The sequence below is a fragment of the Nicotiana attenuata genome, unplaced genomic scaffold (assembly GCF_001879085.1).
Source record: "Nicotiana attenuata strain UT unplaced genomic scaffold, NIATTr2, whole genome shotgun sequence".
Classification (NCBI taxonomy): Eukaryota; Viridiplantae; Streptophyta; class Magnoliopsida; order Solanales; family Solanaceae; genus Nicotiana; species Nicotiana attenuata.
Genome location: NW_017673178.1, coordinates 117349 through 134450, shown reverse-complemented (window position 1 = coordinate 134450; position 17102 = coordinate 117349). Strand labels below are relative to the sequence as shown.

Sequence of the window (17102 nt, the reverse complement as noted above, 5' to 3'; positions counted from 1 at the left end):
GGGATCGCTTTATTCCTCGTTATGGGACTTCCCAACGCAAATTCGTATTCAGTCTCGACTCTCGCCCCAGTGCGAGTTACTATTGGCATTAAAAATTAATTCCATGGTTTGACAAATGATACAAAAGCCTCCCAATATCTAGAGAAAAAAGATACACCAGTTTCTCCTGCTCTTACCCCCCACCCCCCACTCCCCACCCCCAAACCCACCCCACCACCTAGAGAAGGCTCTTTATTTTTCTCCCTCTGATGTATGAGCAAGCCAAATGGTGATATCTCTGAATTTGAAGCAGCTGAGTACAAGATTTTGGAGACCAAGTAGCAGGTGATCATCCTTCTAATTATACAAATTATATAGAGAAACAAACTTGAAAGTTTTTCTTCCCTTTTATTGTTCTTTTTCTTCTTTTTGATTTGCATGAATAGATAGATCATCAATCATTTAGGTCAACTCTGAGCAAACTAGTAATCAAATTATAATAAATCCTCACAGAGAAAATCAAGAAGCTAAGGGAAAAAATGGCAAAGCTTTTCTCATTGATAGATCAATAAGATTTATATATACTTAGCTTTCTTCGATTCTTTATGATTTCTATTAGTTTCTAGGAGAAGGGTTTACTTTCTTCTCCCCCTAACTTTACTTTTATTTTTCTTGAGTCGAGGGTTTATAAAAAACAGTCTTTTTACTTTTACAAGATAGGGATAACGTCTGGTGTACACACTACCCTCCCAGATTTCACTTGTAAAACTACACAGGGTATATTATTATTGTTGTTGTTGTTATCTTGCATTGAATTGGTCAAACAAATCAGTTAGATAAGTGTATTATAATTTGATACAAGGATGATAAGTAGAATTTTCAAAGAATATCATTCTCCTTTTTTTCAACAATCTGCGTATTAAGATGAAATAAATGGGGAGCCCGGTGCACAAATTATCCTGTTTTCATGCACGGCTCAGAGAAGACCTGCACACCAGGAGGGTGTGATGTAGGACATATACTTTGATGTAGCTGATTCTACAATTCAAACCCGTGACCTATAAGTCATACGGAGACAACTTAGCCATTGCTCTAAGCCTCCCTTTGATGAAATAACTATTGCTTGCAAAAGAAGCTAGGGTTAATCAGGAATAGACATTAATGAAGCTTTTCTTTATTCTGTGTGAAGTATCTTAATCTGGTTAATTAAAAGTATTTCAATATCCCTTATCAAGTTAATTAGTCTAATTAGAAGATGTATATAAATCAGATTTTTATTTTATCTATGATGCATTAGTTTCTGTGTTGTGATTTCTTATTATTATTTTTTTTTCATTTTTTTGGCGCTAAAAATGAAATACCCTTTTTGTTCCTTTTCATTTAACATATTATAACTTTGAACTAATTTTGTTACACTTTTTTTAATCAAGAAAATTCTGCATTTTTGTTCTCCCACTTTTCCTTTCTTTTTTCCTTTTCCTTAAAGAACCTACCAACTTCAGCTTGTTTGTTTAGTTAAGTTTTCTTTATGTCATATGCTGTTACATTTATATTGGTAGGAAAATAATAAACATATAGGAATTACCATTGAATTCCAGACAGATTTTATACCTGCTACATTTCATTTTTCACATCTGTCAACTTCCTAACAAGAAGTTTAACAATGTCAGAAATTTATTCCACGGTTGGGGAGTGTGTAAAACTGCAGGTACAACAACAGGCTGGATACAAATATATACTAGTCCATGATGTTTTATACGTCAATACCACACAAGAGGGGTAATTTGTGTGGTATCCAATTTTCGCTTAACTTGATTATAGAAGGACCTGGTTCCTCCATGTGTTCCAACTACTACTGTCGCATAGTAATAACTACAGAAAATAAAGAACACAGAGATTTTACGTGGAAAACACCTGGCTCAAAAGGTGAAAAAATCACGACCTACCTTCCAGTAGGATTTTCCCAAACTCTCCACTAAAATCACTGAGCCAAAACTGCATTTACAAAAACTCTTTTGTAAACCTAGGATTAACTCTAATCCCGTTGTGGCACACAGCCTCAACTGTTGCGACAACTTCAAGTTAACTCTAACTTGAAAACTCTAAGTACCTAATACAATTGCATCTAAATAAGCTGAAAGGTACAACGTAAAATCACCTACTACAATTGAACTAGAATAAAAGATAGACACTTGGAACTGATTCTTCTATCTGGTTCAAGTAGCTTCAGGATCGCACGCTTGAATCACACATAAATTGCTTGCGAAATTGCCTTGCTATTTTGCTCTCAATTCACGTTTAACTTCTGCTTACGTGCATTACCTGTAAAAGAGAACAACACTAATATTTAAGGAGTTAGCAATTAGAGATTGACTAGGATATAGACGCTACTCTTCCATGGTGGAAGAGTTCTAGTTGATCTTCTAATTGCCTAGGATATAGACGCTACTCTTCCATGGTGGAAGAGTTCTAGTTGATCTCATACTCTAACTCTATCCTTTCCCTAAACCGTGTTCTCTTTGTGTAAGGAGTCTTTCTCCTTATCCAATATGCAACCTTTTCGATCATGATCAGGAGATAACACTTCTGATATGTTAGGTTTATCTCCTTCACGTGCATCTCACATGTTTGAGTTGATCATAACTGTGCTTCACAAGATGGACCTGGTCCATGTCTGAGTTCCTTTGTCAGTCTTCAAAACTTCACCTTTACTTGGGCCAACAGTCCATTACATTATGATTATTAAAGAGATAGATATAGATAGTACCATGATAAGTTAGATACTCTCTGTTTCAATTTAGATGACACATTTCGCTTATCGAGAGTCAATTTGACTAAACTTTGAAGCTAAATTGAATTACTTCAACCTAATATTTTAAAACTAAAATTTAGATATTTAATAACCATATGAAAATTACTATAAGTTACAATTTTTCTCATGTCAATACGGTAAAAAAAAAATTCTAAAATGTTGGTCAAACTTCACATAGTTTGATTCTTGATAAGTGAAATTTGTCATCTAAATTGAAACGGATGGAGTAATTCGAATTACTACTCCCCCTGTCCCAATTTGTTTGATGTATTTTTGATTTCGAGAATTAAACTCTTCAATTTGACAGTAAATTAAGACATAAACTTTTTTATTTTTAAAATAAAATATATATATTTAGAAACTGCATTAAAAGTACTATAAGTCACAATAATTAATAATTAAAAGTATTTAAATGACATATAAAAAACCTATTTGACCCAAAATTTAGATCCGGGTTCCACAAATTAGATTTGAATAAAATAGAGTCAATCTTAGCCGCTATAAATATCCAAAAGATATGAACTGATTTTGTAATAAGATAATATGTGTGTTTGACCGAATGGCAATAAATGTGGACAATACTAACAATATTAATGACTCAAAAGGAGGAGGAAGGCATTAAAATGCTAAAAAAGAACTACCGGCCATCACCATCACGACCCACGACGTCCTCATCAGCCCGACCTTTAGCAACGTTGCCACCCTGACCATCGACAACATCAGCGTCCCGACCTTCAGCGTCTTCTCCATCCTCGCCCTGAGGGTAAATAGAATCGTACCAGGCATCCTCCTCAAGATGATCCATGGCATCCTCTCCATTCTCATCCTTTTCGCTAGGACGAGACGTAGCAGGGACGTAGCCACAAGCAAGTCGAGCCTCATGAGCCTTGACCCGAGCATCCTCAAAGGTCGTCCCACAAACGGAGCCCGTCGTATGCAACTCATGAAACACATCCAGTTGGGCCTCGGCATGAATCCATTCTTCATACAGCTCAGAAGAGGCATTGGGGAAGACAGAAGCATTAGGCAATGAAGGTCGCGCAGGCAGTTGGGCCTTCTCAGCCTCCAAAACAGCAACTCATTCATAAAGATCGGAGGTTTCCCTTTCCAAATCCCCGATCCTCGCCTCAAGCCGGTGCTCCTTAGCCCTCTCCGTCAACAGGTCATTATCCCGCTCGGAACGAAGGGTTCGAATCTCCAACTCAAGGAACTCCACCCGCCTCCGAGCTTCCGACAGAGAAGACTCCGCCTTCTCAAGCTCCTCCTATTTCTCGAAAATCTCACCGCTGAGAGCCTTCGCCTTGAACTGGCACTCCTCAAGTTGGGTTCGCAGCTGGACCACTTGGGCTTGAAGGTCACAACATTGGGCCTCTACACCTCTACTAAGCTCGAGCTCCTCCTCTTTTCTCCTCAACGTCTCTTCGAGGACGCTACACTTCTCTACGGTCTGCATCAACTCTTCATCCCTCTTCTTCAAGTCTTCCCTTAAGGCCAGCATATCGCTACATTCATGAAATAGACCCTGGGGCTCCCGATACTTTCCGAGGCACGTCATATACTTATCTTTCAGCTTCACGTAAATTTCTTTACACCTCTTCTCCCGCCGAGCACTCTCAATATCTACAATAACCATGTACAAAACGAAGAAAAAAATGTTAGAACTTGCAAAGAAACTAAGGCATAAGGAAAGGAACAGACGATAGTCGTATTTACTGTGAGAGCGAGACTAACAATGTTATTCGACAGGGTACCGTCGTTTATCTTCTCGAGGGTCGTACCCTCAATCTCAGAATAGAGAGGACCAAGGGCAAGAATTACCTTCTTGGTATTTACAGGCAGATAACGATCTATTGGGATTGTAATAGTCCTAGTGCCCCCCTCCAACCTCACCTCAAGTTGAGTAAGTCCCTCATCAGTCATCCTCAACTCGTCCAGATCCATATCAGATTTAGATCCGGCGTCCGTCCTCCTCAATAATGGTCTTCCCTCTGTCACCCAGTAGAAGAGGAGACATCTACTACAACCCTAGAGGATGAAGCATCCTCTTGCCTTGAAAATGAGAGGCCGTCGTCAAGCGCCCCCCTTCGAGCGTCTCCCCCTCGGGACCCACTGGTGCATCCACATTCACCTCCTCTAGGTGCGGGGCCTCAAAATCCATCCCAGTGCTATCTCTAACATGCAAAACGGCCATCTCTCGAAGAACGAAATCGCCTTCCTCTAAGTTAATGACTATTGGTTTCTCTCATCCCACATCTACGGCTCTCCTCTTACGGGGCATTAGATCCCCATCATCAAGGGAGACATCATTGTCCTCGTCAACCAGCGAAAAAAGTTGAGTAGCAGAAGCAACAGACGGTACAGAGATAGGCTATTGGACTACAGTACCCAAGGCAAGGGCAGGTACAGAAGGTGCAGTGATCGCAATGGGGGCAGAAGCCAAAGGCATAGCAGCCTTCGTCCCAAAATTACCTTTAAGATGATCAAACCATTTTAGCATTAAGGAGGCCCTCGTGGACTGCCACATGTCGCCAGTACGACTTCGATAAAGGCCTGCCCAAGGTTGAAGTGATCTCTTAAGAAGTGAAGGGCAGGGCTGACGAAGCTATTAAAGATCAAGGTCAAAGAGTCAGCGAATATCAAGATCAAAGAGTCAGCGAAGACCATGGTTGAAGTCGAGCACTCATCGTAAATAGAGTGAATAACGGCTAGTTTTAGGATAAGACATCAAAGGAGAATATTCTAGTGGATATTCTCTGTACCTGTACTATTAGGGTATTTTACGTAAATATTCCCTATAAATAGAAAGAGACATAAGGATATGAGAAATAAGATATTCAGTTGTAAGAAAACACATTGACTTTATAGAGAGAATCTGGCATTATTGCAAGCACACGAAAAATATCTTTTTAATAAGATTCTTGCCTAACTTTTTCAATTGATCCAAGAACAACCTGAATGTTCGAAGGCTTATCAATCATTCATCATTGTCGGAAGGAATATCCACAGATCTCACCCCTTTTCGGGTGACTTACATGTTCTTATTTACTTAAATGCCATTCCTTGCTGTTTATTGTTATTTAATGTTTTCCTCCTCCTTTTGAGTCATTAATATTGTTAGTATTGTTCACATTTATTGCCATTCGGTCAAACACACATATTATCTTATTACAAAAATCAGTTAAAATATCTTTGGATATTAATATTGGCTAATATTGACTCTATTTTATTTAAATCTAATTTGTTGAACCGGATCTAAATTTTGGATCAAACAGAATCGTGATTAAAGAAAAACTCATTATGCTCTCGAAATCCAAAATGCATCAAACAAATTGGGATAGAGAGTATGATTTTTATATTTTTATATACTTCCAAGTATAAAAAGTAGCTGACAGTTGAACTCGAAAGAAGTTCGTTGTGAAACATTTTCTCAAGCAAATGCACTTCGAAATTAGATGAAAATTTGGGGGCCATATAAGGGTAATAGCTCAACTTGAGGCACCTTTTGGATTAAAATTCAAGTTGTCAAAATCGTAAGGCCCGAAAGCCTTGAGGTGGGCCAGAGGATCGGGCCAAAGAGGACAATAGCTTAGCAATTAGATCTGGGTCGTTACAAATGATTTTTTTGCTCAAACGGAGGATTTCATTGATAAGTTAAGTACGAGAATTACATGGGTGATTGTTAGAGTTGCTACTACTAGTTACATCAAAAATTACATGCGTGCAAGTAAGGACATAAACATAACAGGAAACATAAACAAGAGGGGGGGGGGGGGATACTGACAGTAGTGATGCCAATGGCATCAAAATGGCTAAGTTGTTGGGTGGTTGGTTCTTGGATCATTGACATCTACAGAAGCATGAATCTCTTGGCTAGTAACTACCACTGGGTTGAACACCAAATCGTGAGCTCGCCATAAAAGTACAATTCCTCCTGAATGACCTTGTGCTGCAACTTGAATTAAATCAGTGTAGTTGAATTCCATGAGGAGATCAGTGTGGTCTCCCATCCTTGTTTCTGTAAGACATAGAATGGAAGGATTATTCCATGTGAACAAGAATCTAAGGTTCCGGCAGAATTCTTGATTGTGAGTTCCCTGGCAATTCTAAATCATAATCTTCACTAATTCTTCATGATGTGGGTGCTCCTTTTCGGTGCCAGTGAAAGTTCCAAATGCATTAATAGGTGTGGAGGATTGTAAAGAGCAGCTGGTAGCAGATTCTCTTGAAGTGTTGGAATCATGAGAATCACATACTTCTCTTCCAAGGATAAGTGATCTAGACGTATATTCAAGGAAGTTTACTAGAGATTTAAAGGGGTAAAAATGAGGTATTTTTTTCTATATTTCTGACATGGAGATCGTCAAGAAGTCGTTCAAAATCATTGATTCCATGAAGGTCTCCGGCAGGCCGTTGCCTTCTTCTACTTGATGTTGATTCTCCTACTGTGGGGAAGCGGTCGGAGATTTGGTAATGTGATTGTCGATCACTTGGTGTTGCATCTGTGTTGACATTGGTGGTTGAGCAGTTGCTACTGGATGTTGATGGAATGACCATGGTGAGGAGTTGATCTGTGGGTATGTATTCAAGAAGATGGGATGATGGCGTATCTGTGCTTGCCATTATTGGTAATGATTGATGATCTCTTACATTTGCCAAAGGGTGATATCTTGTTGGAGAATCAGGTTCAAGACTTGGTCTTGCTGTGCTTGGTTTGGAGCTTCCTCTTGCACTATGAAGGCCATCTCTTCTGATGTCTTCAAAAGGAGTGTGACATGATTTTGTAGTAATTGCAGGTCTATTGGTGGAAATTGGTGTTGTGGTGGTATTTGTTGTGGGGGAATAGTTGGATGGTGGTGTATCAGAGGGAGTCTGGGGTGTAGTGACGGCCTCTGTTGTGCATGGTTTGGTTGGTGTTGGATGATAAAGTGAGGTGGTGGGTGAAGGAGAGGGGAGGAGGAGGTGGTGGTGGTGGTGATTGATTTGGACGTTGTTGATGTATCTCCGATGCCGGTATTGATGGTGGTGATTCCTGTTGTTGTTTGAACAACGCATGGTGGTTATTGGTACTGCAATGAGTAATAGGAGATGGTTCTAGAATTGTGGTAGTGGCTTGAAATATTTGGGGAGGGGGGGGGGGGGTTATTTGAAGAAGCCTTTGGAGTTGAGGTGGGTAGATTTTCAGAGATTGGTTGTGGGTAGAGGCAATTGTTATTGGTTGAGAGAATTGGCAAGTTTGCATGCAAAGGTTTGTCGTGTGTTTGTGGAGTTGCGGGTTTAGGAGTACTATTGGATGGGGTTTCTTTGGGTTGAAATGACGGTGAGGCAGAGGAGTGTGAAGGTTGAGATGATGATTGAGGTATAATTTAAGTAATTTGGGTTTTAGGTGTTGTAGTAGGAGATATGAATTTTTGTAGAGATGTAGTAGTATTTATGTTTTCTTTAGCCTTTAGTTTGCCGTGTTCATACGAGTAGGGGTCCATATAATTGGCTATCCTAAATTATTTTTTTTTGGTATTATGTTTTGAAAGTAAGTGTTTGGACATTGCTTTACGAATTAGAGGGTGAAGGGGGGGGGGTGATCTAAAAAGACGATTTTCTTCTCCTAGGTTTACTGTAGGCGTGGGTGTAGGGAATTGGGGGGAGGGGGGGTGATGATGATAGTTTGGACTTGTTAGTGGTAGGGTGAATTGATTGTGTTATAGGTGGTATAGGGTTGTCTTGTGTGGTATTGTTTTTTGTATGGGGTGGGTCCGGTGTATTGGTTGGTTTTGTGGGATCATGTGGGATCAGTGGATCCATAGGTTTTTTGTTAGAGAGGTTTGGTTGCTGAGGGTGATTTTGGTTATTGAAGGTGGTTTGGGTAGATTGATTATCCTTAGGGTTAGTAGGTTTTTTGTTCTTTGTATAGTTAACAGCTTTCCATTGGCTATTTTGGCTATCTTCACTGGGGGATGCATGTGGCTTTTTTTCTGGTTGATTCGAAGTGGAGGGGGTTGAAATTTTTTGACAATAGTGGAGGTTATGCCCTAAACATTCGCATTTGGTACAGATTATAGTAAAGTCTTCAAAGTAAATTGGTTGAGTGTGTGTACCAAGGAGAATTTCGGATGGGAGGGTTTTACCTAGTGGAGCTAAGATACAAAGTCTGGCATAACGGCCTCTGGATGTATGAATTGTGCATGTGTCGATTTTTAGTGTTCCTATAAAATCAGCTATTTTTTTGAGGATTTAAATATCGTAGTATTCAGTGGGTAGTTCCTGTAGACGGATCCACACAGTGTCATAGTTCGTGTGAGCTAGGACTGGACTAAATTTGGGTTCCCATTGACGTACAGTGAGATATTGGGATCCTATGAACCAAGGTCCATTTTGGAGTATTTTATTGAAGTTTTCGATATTCTGTAATTTGATTAGATAGTATTCATAGCCTAAGTCTATTAATTGAAGGGTTTCATCTAGTCGCCATTGTTTATTTAGTTAGAGTTTGAGATTTATGTAGGAAACTTTTTTTCCTAAGAGTTTGATGATAATAGCTTGATGCCACGGGCTGTAAAGTCTTAGATTTTCATTTGAGAAAATTGGGATAAAAAACGGATGATTAGAGGGGTTAGAGTTTTCATCATCTATGTTGAATTTTTTCAAGAAATCAGCTTCTAGGTTGGTGTTGATTGGACGAAGAGGGGGTGGGGATAGTGTGTCGCGAAAACTTACCTTGCTTTTGAGTGTGTTGAGATGTTTAGTGTTGTTTTCTTTATCTTCGTCCATAGCTTCCTTAGATTTGTCGATGCTACGATTTAGTTGGTCCTTCTCTTGGTCTGTGAGTTCAGATTCCGATGAGTTTTCCATCATGCTTTCTTGGTTCTCCTCGTTTTGGATCTTGCAAGTTTCTTACAAATGATTGTGATTTATGGAATTTTTAAATAAGCAAAATTTATTTTAAAAGCATAGAAATTGGTATGTGATTTAACTACAAACAATAAACAAGTTAATCCTCATTTCCTAATCATGCCATTTCTTTCAAGACGTACGGAGCAATATATTTACATGTCAGATGATGAAATAGATATAGAATTTCCTCTCCCAAAGAAAAAACACTTAAAAGGTGCATTGTTCACTAGAATTGAAATTTCATGTTGTAGGCTTTACGTGGTACTTTATGCTCTATACACCACAAATATTCTCTTATGTCAATTTGTAGATTTCAAAAATACAGAGAATTCCTAATACTTTGTATGTGTATAACATTTGGCATCATGATGTGATTAAATAGAGTAACATGGTCAATACGGACTCATATAATCAACCTGAACTTGTTTAAGACTGAAGCATACGCAGTTGTTTAATTCTCTTATTTCGATTTGTTTTACTTTTATTCCAACATATTGATTCCTATATTTTGTTTTGTAGATGCACCAATTCAGGCCTGTTATGTTTGACTAAGGCTAATAGCAAGTGAGCAATACATGGAAAAAATGTCATATTCCATTGATTTGAATGAAGAAGCTAATAACAAAAGGGAAACTGATGACATGATTGAGAAAACAGCAGAAGGAAACAGTAGCTCTGAGGATATTGGAAACTATGAAAACAAGAGCAACAGAGTTAGGCAATATGTTCGATCAAAATTGCCAAGGCTTCGTTGGACTCCTGACCTTCATCTCTCTTTTGTTCGTGCCATTGAAAGATTAGGTGGTCAAGAAAGTAAGTCATATACCTACTTCTTAATTTAAATTTAGGTGTATTTGCATTTAAAAAAATGATTTAAATTATATACCGTCAAACCTCCCTATAACGTCATCCTTATATAACATCACTTCACTGTAAAAGCAAAGTTTTTTTTGGAACTAAATGTTATGTTTTGTCATAATATATGTTCTCTATAACTGCAATTCACTATAACATCCAAAAATATCCGGAACAAACGAGACTGTTATAGAAAAGTTTGACTGTATATCATCACGTAGTGTAAGAATTTTCACACTATCAGTAGAATATAATATGTAGTCGCACTTAATATGAACGGTTATATATAATCTCTTTATCACAATTTATCTTACACATTTCGTTTTTCGAAATTCAAACATTTTACATTTGAACGTAGAATCTTTTTATTTTTTAAAATAAAATTTACTTATTTGCAAAACTACGTAAAAAGTAATACTAAGTCATAATAATTAATAATTCAAAATATTTAATTAAAAGGCATATAAAGTATAATTTGTTTGATTCTTAAAATCTGAATACCTTCACCTAAATTGGGATGGAGTGGGTAGTAATTTTTCAAGTGATGTGTGTGTATTTTTTCTTATTTTATATTTTGCAATATTAGCTTGTAGAAATTATACACCTAAAAAATGGATATATTTGCATTGGCTCAATAAGGATAAGAGGGAATGGATAAAGGTTTTAATTAGAAGGTCATCAAGACAATTTACTTGGGATCTCATATGAAAGATTATACACCATATCTATTGCCCTCCTATAATTTCAATAATAGTAACACATTTTTTGTACTAAAATAAACGTCTTTCACCATTTATTAAATAGAAAAAAATGAAAGTCTTGCTATAGAGTTTTTATATACGAGGTAATTTCAAAAAACTGATAGAAAAAAATAATTTTTTATCGATTAATGGTCATTTTCAACTCATTGATGTCAAGCATATGGTATAACCTATCATCGATCAATTTTATTCCCTCTTGTTTAAACATCGACTTTTTTAAACCTGATCGGTGTAAACATGATATTAAGACGTTCTTTCTTAAAAGACCCCGGACGCTTTTTTTTTTTTTTTTTTTTTTGTTTGTTAAATTCTGTACTTCGTATTTGTAGGAGCTACTCCAAAATTGGTTCTTCAGACGATGAATGTGAGAGGACTCAGCATTGCTCATGTAAAAAGTCATCTGCAGATGTATCGAAGCAAGAAACTTGGAGAGTTTGGACAAGGTAATATAAAATCCTCAAAAAAATTGCAAGTTTTTCCTTCTTTTGGGCTATAACTTATGCATGTCTTACTACAAGCTTTTCCTAAGCATTATTCATATCTTAAGATATGAAAAGTCACTGAGTAGCTGAGCCAAAAATTTATACAAGGAGATTCAACGAATGCATGACTGTCTTTTCATACACATATTAATACTAAGGGAGTAATATGTATTCTTACTTTAATTTTTAGCGGGTAAGTGTTTATCGCTAATATTACTCAAATTCTTGAGATAGGAAGTAGAATCAGTAGTGGAGCCAAAAATTTATACTCCAATGTAACTTAAAAAATTACTAGCAATTCATACTAAGTAATATGAATTCTCATTTTAATTTTTAGCGGCTAACTTTTTATCATTAATATTATGCAACTCTTAAGATAGGCAGTAGGATCAGTGGTAGTGCAAAAAATTCATATTCCAAGGTAATTTAAAAAATTACTAGATTGTCATATATATATATATATATATAGTTGGGATCTAAAATTTAAAGCAACTTTTGAATCCCTTTATCATTACACTAGACTATTTTGCTTATGTGAAGGACATTCAATAGTTTATATATAAAAAAAGAGTTCCACAATTTAATTTTCCGATAAAGAGAATTGAATCTCGTTCACTTCACCTAGCTCCGCACACCACTCAAAGTAGTATTAAGTTCAAACGATATGTTTAAATTCTGGCCCCGCCTCTGAGTATACATCTAATTTCTGTAGGCCCTTTTTGTATTTTTCAGTGATATACAAGCTATTGAACTTTTATGGTGCTTCTTTTTGACAGTACTTGGCCATGGTCATAGAGCAATGCAAGGAAAAAGTTATTTCTATGGAAATCTAAGCCAAAGATTTAATCCTATTCAAGACTTCAAAATGAAGAATGGTGCAATTGTATTAGCAAGAAATTTTAATGATGATGACAACGTGAACCACCATTTCCAAAATTCATTTGCAAGACCTCGACATGAGACAAAGGAAAAAATTTCCAGGTGACCTAGTTAATTAGTATTCCCTCTATTCCATTTTATTATACCTTTCTCGGCCTTTTGGCTAAGATCAACTATAGCATCTGTTCTTATCAGTTTAATATCTGATATGTGGGTCATCGACCCACGCGATATAACTCATTTTCTAAGGGAGAAGGCCCATTAGGTTAGCTTGCTACCTCGGCCTTCGCGCGTCGCCTAGGCATTGCATTACAGCGCAGACCTAGCGCCCCTAAAAAATTATTCAATTTTATGTTACACTATTTTTCTTTGTCACTAGTAAAAGAATGATAACTTTCTATATTTGAAATTATTTAACTTTAACCTTTTTCATTTTATATATCCTTATTAACATGATTTATAGCTGCACTAATATCATGTCATGTTTACGACTGAAAATTTCAAAAGTTTTTCTTTCTTTCTAATATTTCGTGCTCATCCAAATAAATGTTATTACACTGTATTTGTAAAATAAATTCTGGAAATATAAATGAATATAAACAGTAATGAATATAAACAGTAATGAATATAAACAGAAATGACATAAACCAATTCGAGCCCACTGAATTCACAGTGTTTCCTTAAGGAATTTAATCCCCTCCTAGTACCCAAGGTTATGGATTATTTTCTCCCAGGATAGAACGAATTACACACTGGTGTAGTGGTACTTCAAACCCCAGTGTTTCAGCAAACACAAAGTTCGGTAGCAAATCACACTTACTTTTTGCTTTGTTTTGATGCTAAAAGTATGCAGAAGAAGGAGAGGAAACTCAGAAAATTGTAGTTAAAATTCTGAGCAGAATAGTGTTGTATTTATAGCCAAAGTTGGGTCTCTTCAGAATGGCTGTTTATGCAAAACGCACACAATATAAATGCCATTACATAAATGGCCATTTACTCAATAATAAAGAGGGAAAATAAAGAGGAAAAATTGAAGAGGGTAGTTACTTTTCTGTTACCAAAACAGAAAAACGGATTGGATTTAATATTAATATTTAATATTAATATTTTGTTATTAAAACAAATATTTAATAACATTTCTGTTAATATTTTACTATTAACAAATAAATTTGGTCCAAAAAGTTAATCAATCAATCGATCATTTGACCAAATCCAAATCCGAATCCGAATCCGAATTCGAATTCGAATCCGAATCCGAAGCCGAAGCCGAAGCCGAAGCCGTAGCCGTAGCCGAGCCGAGCGAGCGACGACGACGACGGCGCGAGGCTTGCCTTCTTCTCAACTCTTTAAGAGCTAGAAGAAGAGCAATTGCTTATATACCCATAAAAAACCTCTTCCTCTTCCAATATGGGACAATGCCCATTTGCCAAGGGAGGGGGAACTTAAAATTTCACTCAAAAATTTCATTTCCCTCCATTTCCCATTCACCCTCTTTTAAGTATTTAATATATTAATTAAATACCTTAAAAACCCAACAATAAATTCACATAAAATTAACGGAGGGAGTAATATGTATTGCATTGCTCTTAAGATTTNGTACGCCCTTGGGTGTCGTTCTTGATGTTGTTTATCTGTTGCAACAGGGTTGACATTTGATCTTATTCATGTTTTCCTAAATACCATGTTGTATTTTTTATGAGATGTTAGTTGAATTTGACGTACCATCACATCCCTGTTATTACACTGTATTTGTAAAATAAATTCTGGAAATATAAATGAATATAAACAGTAATGAATATAAACAGAAATGACATAAACCAATTCGAGCCCACTGAATTCACAGTGTTTCCTTAAGGAATTTAATCCCCTCCTAGTACCCAAGGTTATGGATTATTTCCTCCCAGGATAGAACGAATTACACACTGGTGTAGTGGTACTTCAAACCCCAGTGTTTCAGCAAACACAAAGTTCGGTAGCAAATCACACTTACTTTTTGCTTTGTTTTGATGCTAAAAGTATGCAGAAGAAGGAGAGGAAACTCAGAAAATTGTAGTTAAAATTCTGAGCAGAATAGTGTTGTATTTATAGCCAAAGTTGGGTCTCTTCAGAATGGCTGTTTATGCAAAACGCCCATAATATAAATGCCATTACATAAATGGCCATTTACTCAATAATAAAGAGGGAAAATAAAGAGGAAAAATTGAAGAGGGTAGTTACTTTTCTGTTACCAAAACAGAAAAACGGATTGGATTTAATATTAATATTTAATATTAATATTTTGTTATTAAAACAAATATTTAATAACATTTCTGTTAATATTTTACTATTAACAAGTCCAAAAAGTTAATCAATCAATTCCGAAGCCGAAGCCGAAGCCGAAGCCGAGCGAGCGACGACGACGACGGCGCGAGGCTTGCCTTCTTCTCAACTCTTTAAGAGCTAGAAGAAGAGCAATTGCTTATATACCCATAAAAAACCTCTTCCTCTTCCAATATGGACAATGCCCATTTGCCAAGGGAGGGGGAACTTAAAATTTCACTCAAAAATTTCATTTCCCTCCATTTCCCATTCACCCTCTTTTAAGTATTTAATATATTAATTAAATACCTTAAAAACCCAACAATAAATTCACATAAAATTAACGGAGGGAGTAATATGTATTGCATTGCTCTTAAGATTTTGAGAAGCATGAAATTCTCTTTTATCTAACGTCCATAACTATCCATATTCTTACTCAATTTCCTCATATATACAGATATTTGGAATGGACTTCTAATCAAGGAACCAACAATTTGTTCAGAATGAAAATCTTGCAAAATGGAAACCATGAAATTGGTCCTGTTAGACAAAGCCATTTTCTTGAAGAAAAAAGGTGGCCTCCAATTAGTGAATTTAAGGAAAATCAATATTGGAAGGAAAAGAGGGTTTCTTTGTCAAATATTTCCTCCAACAAGAATTCTCAATCTTTGTTTCAACAAAACAATTTTGTACAACAACCCAAGTGGAGGTGGAGATATAATAGCCTTGAGCCAAAATTTGAGACTCCTTTCAGACCCGAGGTAAATTTTTTCAGATTTAGTTTGTAGTTTTACTTCTATGTGTAACAAAATTTTTATGCTAGTAGGTCACTTAAAAGACAATTACAAGTAACTACTCGTAATAATAAGTAGAATGAGTTACCAGGAAGACATAATGCATGCATTCAGCTATAACACATTAAATTACTAATAATATAATAAATTTTATATTGTTAGGGCTCGTTTTGTGCGAAGAATAAGGGATAATTAATCCCATATTAAATTTGAGATTAGTTTATCCCACGTTTGGTTGAGATAAAATCACGGTATAACTAATCCCCAAGATTAGTTATCGTGGGACTGTAGTGTGTTTTTATCCCTATGGGAAGGCGGAATAACAATCCCAGGATAATTAATCCTGGGATAACTTGTTTTCCTGCCGGACTACCCCTTGGTGTATACAAGTTAAACCCTTATAATTAGAGCATTCAATTAGTTTAACTTGTATAATTAGTTTATGCTATCAAAGGTTAATAAGCTAAGTATGAAAATTGTTTTGTTGTTGCTAAGCAATAATTCACTTGTCAAAATGGAGAATTTTCCACTTGTTTTAATTGTTGCTTTAATTCTTATATCAATTTTGACGTGCAGATGAAAAGAGATAAGAGGTTAAGTGAAAAAGATTGGTTGCCTGATTTGCAACTAGGACTGAGCACAGTAGACAATAATAAGGAGCAAATTCAGCATAGTAAGAAGGAATCAGATTCAACAATAAACACAATGCTCTCTCTTTCTTTGCCTTCTTATTCATCAAGTGCAACCTAAGAGATGGCACATTGTGTTTGTCAATACTGCTCGGACTCTCCAAAAATAGTGTCACATCCGTGTCGGATCTTTAAAAAAAAAAAGCATTATTTTTTATGGATTCGACGACATGCACCTAGCAATATTTTTGAAGAGTCCGAGCAATATAGGTGTTTGTGTAGATTTCTAAAGAATACAGAAACTTGAATAGCTTGATATTTTGTTGATATATTCATATGTAGGAGCAGCCTAGGAAGGAGGCTAGTACTTGATATCTGACTTTTTATGCATGCATGTCATAAAAGAACCAAATGCATTGGAGTGAGATCTCCTAAGTATTTGCCTTATAGGCCATTCTAGCTACAATAATATAGTTGGAGTTGCCACCGGTGACGGATCCAGGATTCTGAGCAAGGGGTTCAATATTTTAGAGAAGTGAATTTTCGTCAAATGAGTTCACGAAAAAACTATACTCGTTAGCTATAAATAAACAACACAGACAAATTTTGCTAATTCGGCAGAACTTGTGAACAATTTGTACCAGTTATGCCAACCTACCATTACTTATGAACAACATAAAGCGATAGAACTCTGTAAACAATTTGTACCAAATTTATACCCCACC

At 36.3% G+C, this 17102-nt stretch overlaps 1 protein-coding gene across 1 annotated transcript; it reads left to right on the top strand.

Moving 5' to 3' along the window:
• The first annotated feature begins 203 nt into the window (after positions 1-203).
• On the top strand, positions 204-16824 carry LOC109215645 (putative Myb family transcription factor At1g14600). The gene is made up of 6 exons (XM_019379747.1): positions 204-324; positions 10199-10492; positions 11625-11738; positions 12554-12758; positions 15412-15715; positions 16325-16824. The coding sequence occupies exons 2-6, from the start codon at positions 10255-10257 to the stop codon at positions 16496-16498; spliced, it is 1035 nt and encodes a 344-aa protein (XP_019235292.1). The 5' UTR covers positions 204-324; positions 10199-10254; the 3' UTR covers positions 16499-16824.
• The last annotated feature ends 278 nt before the right edge of the window (positions 16825-17102 follow it).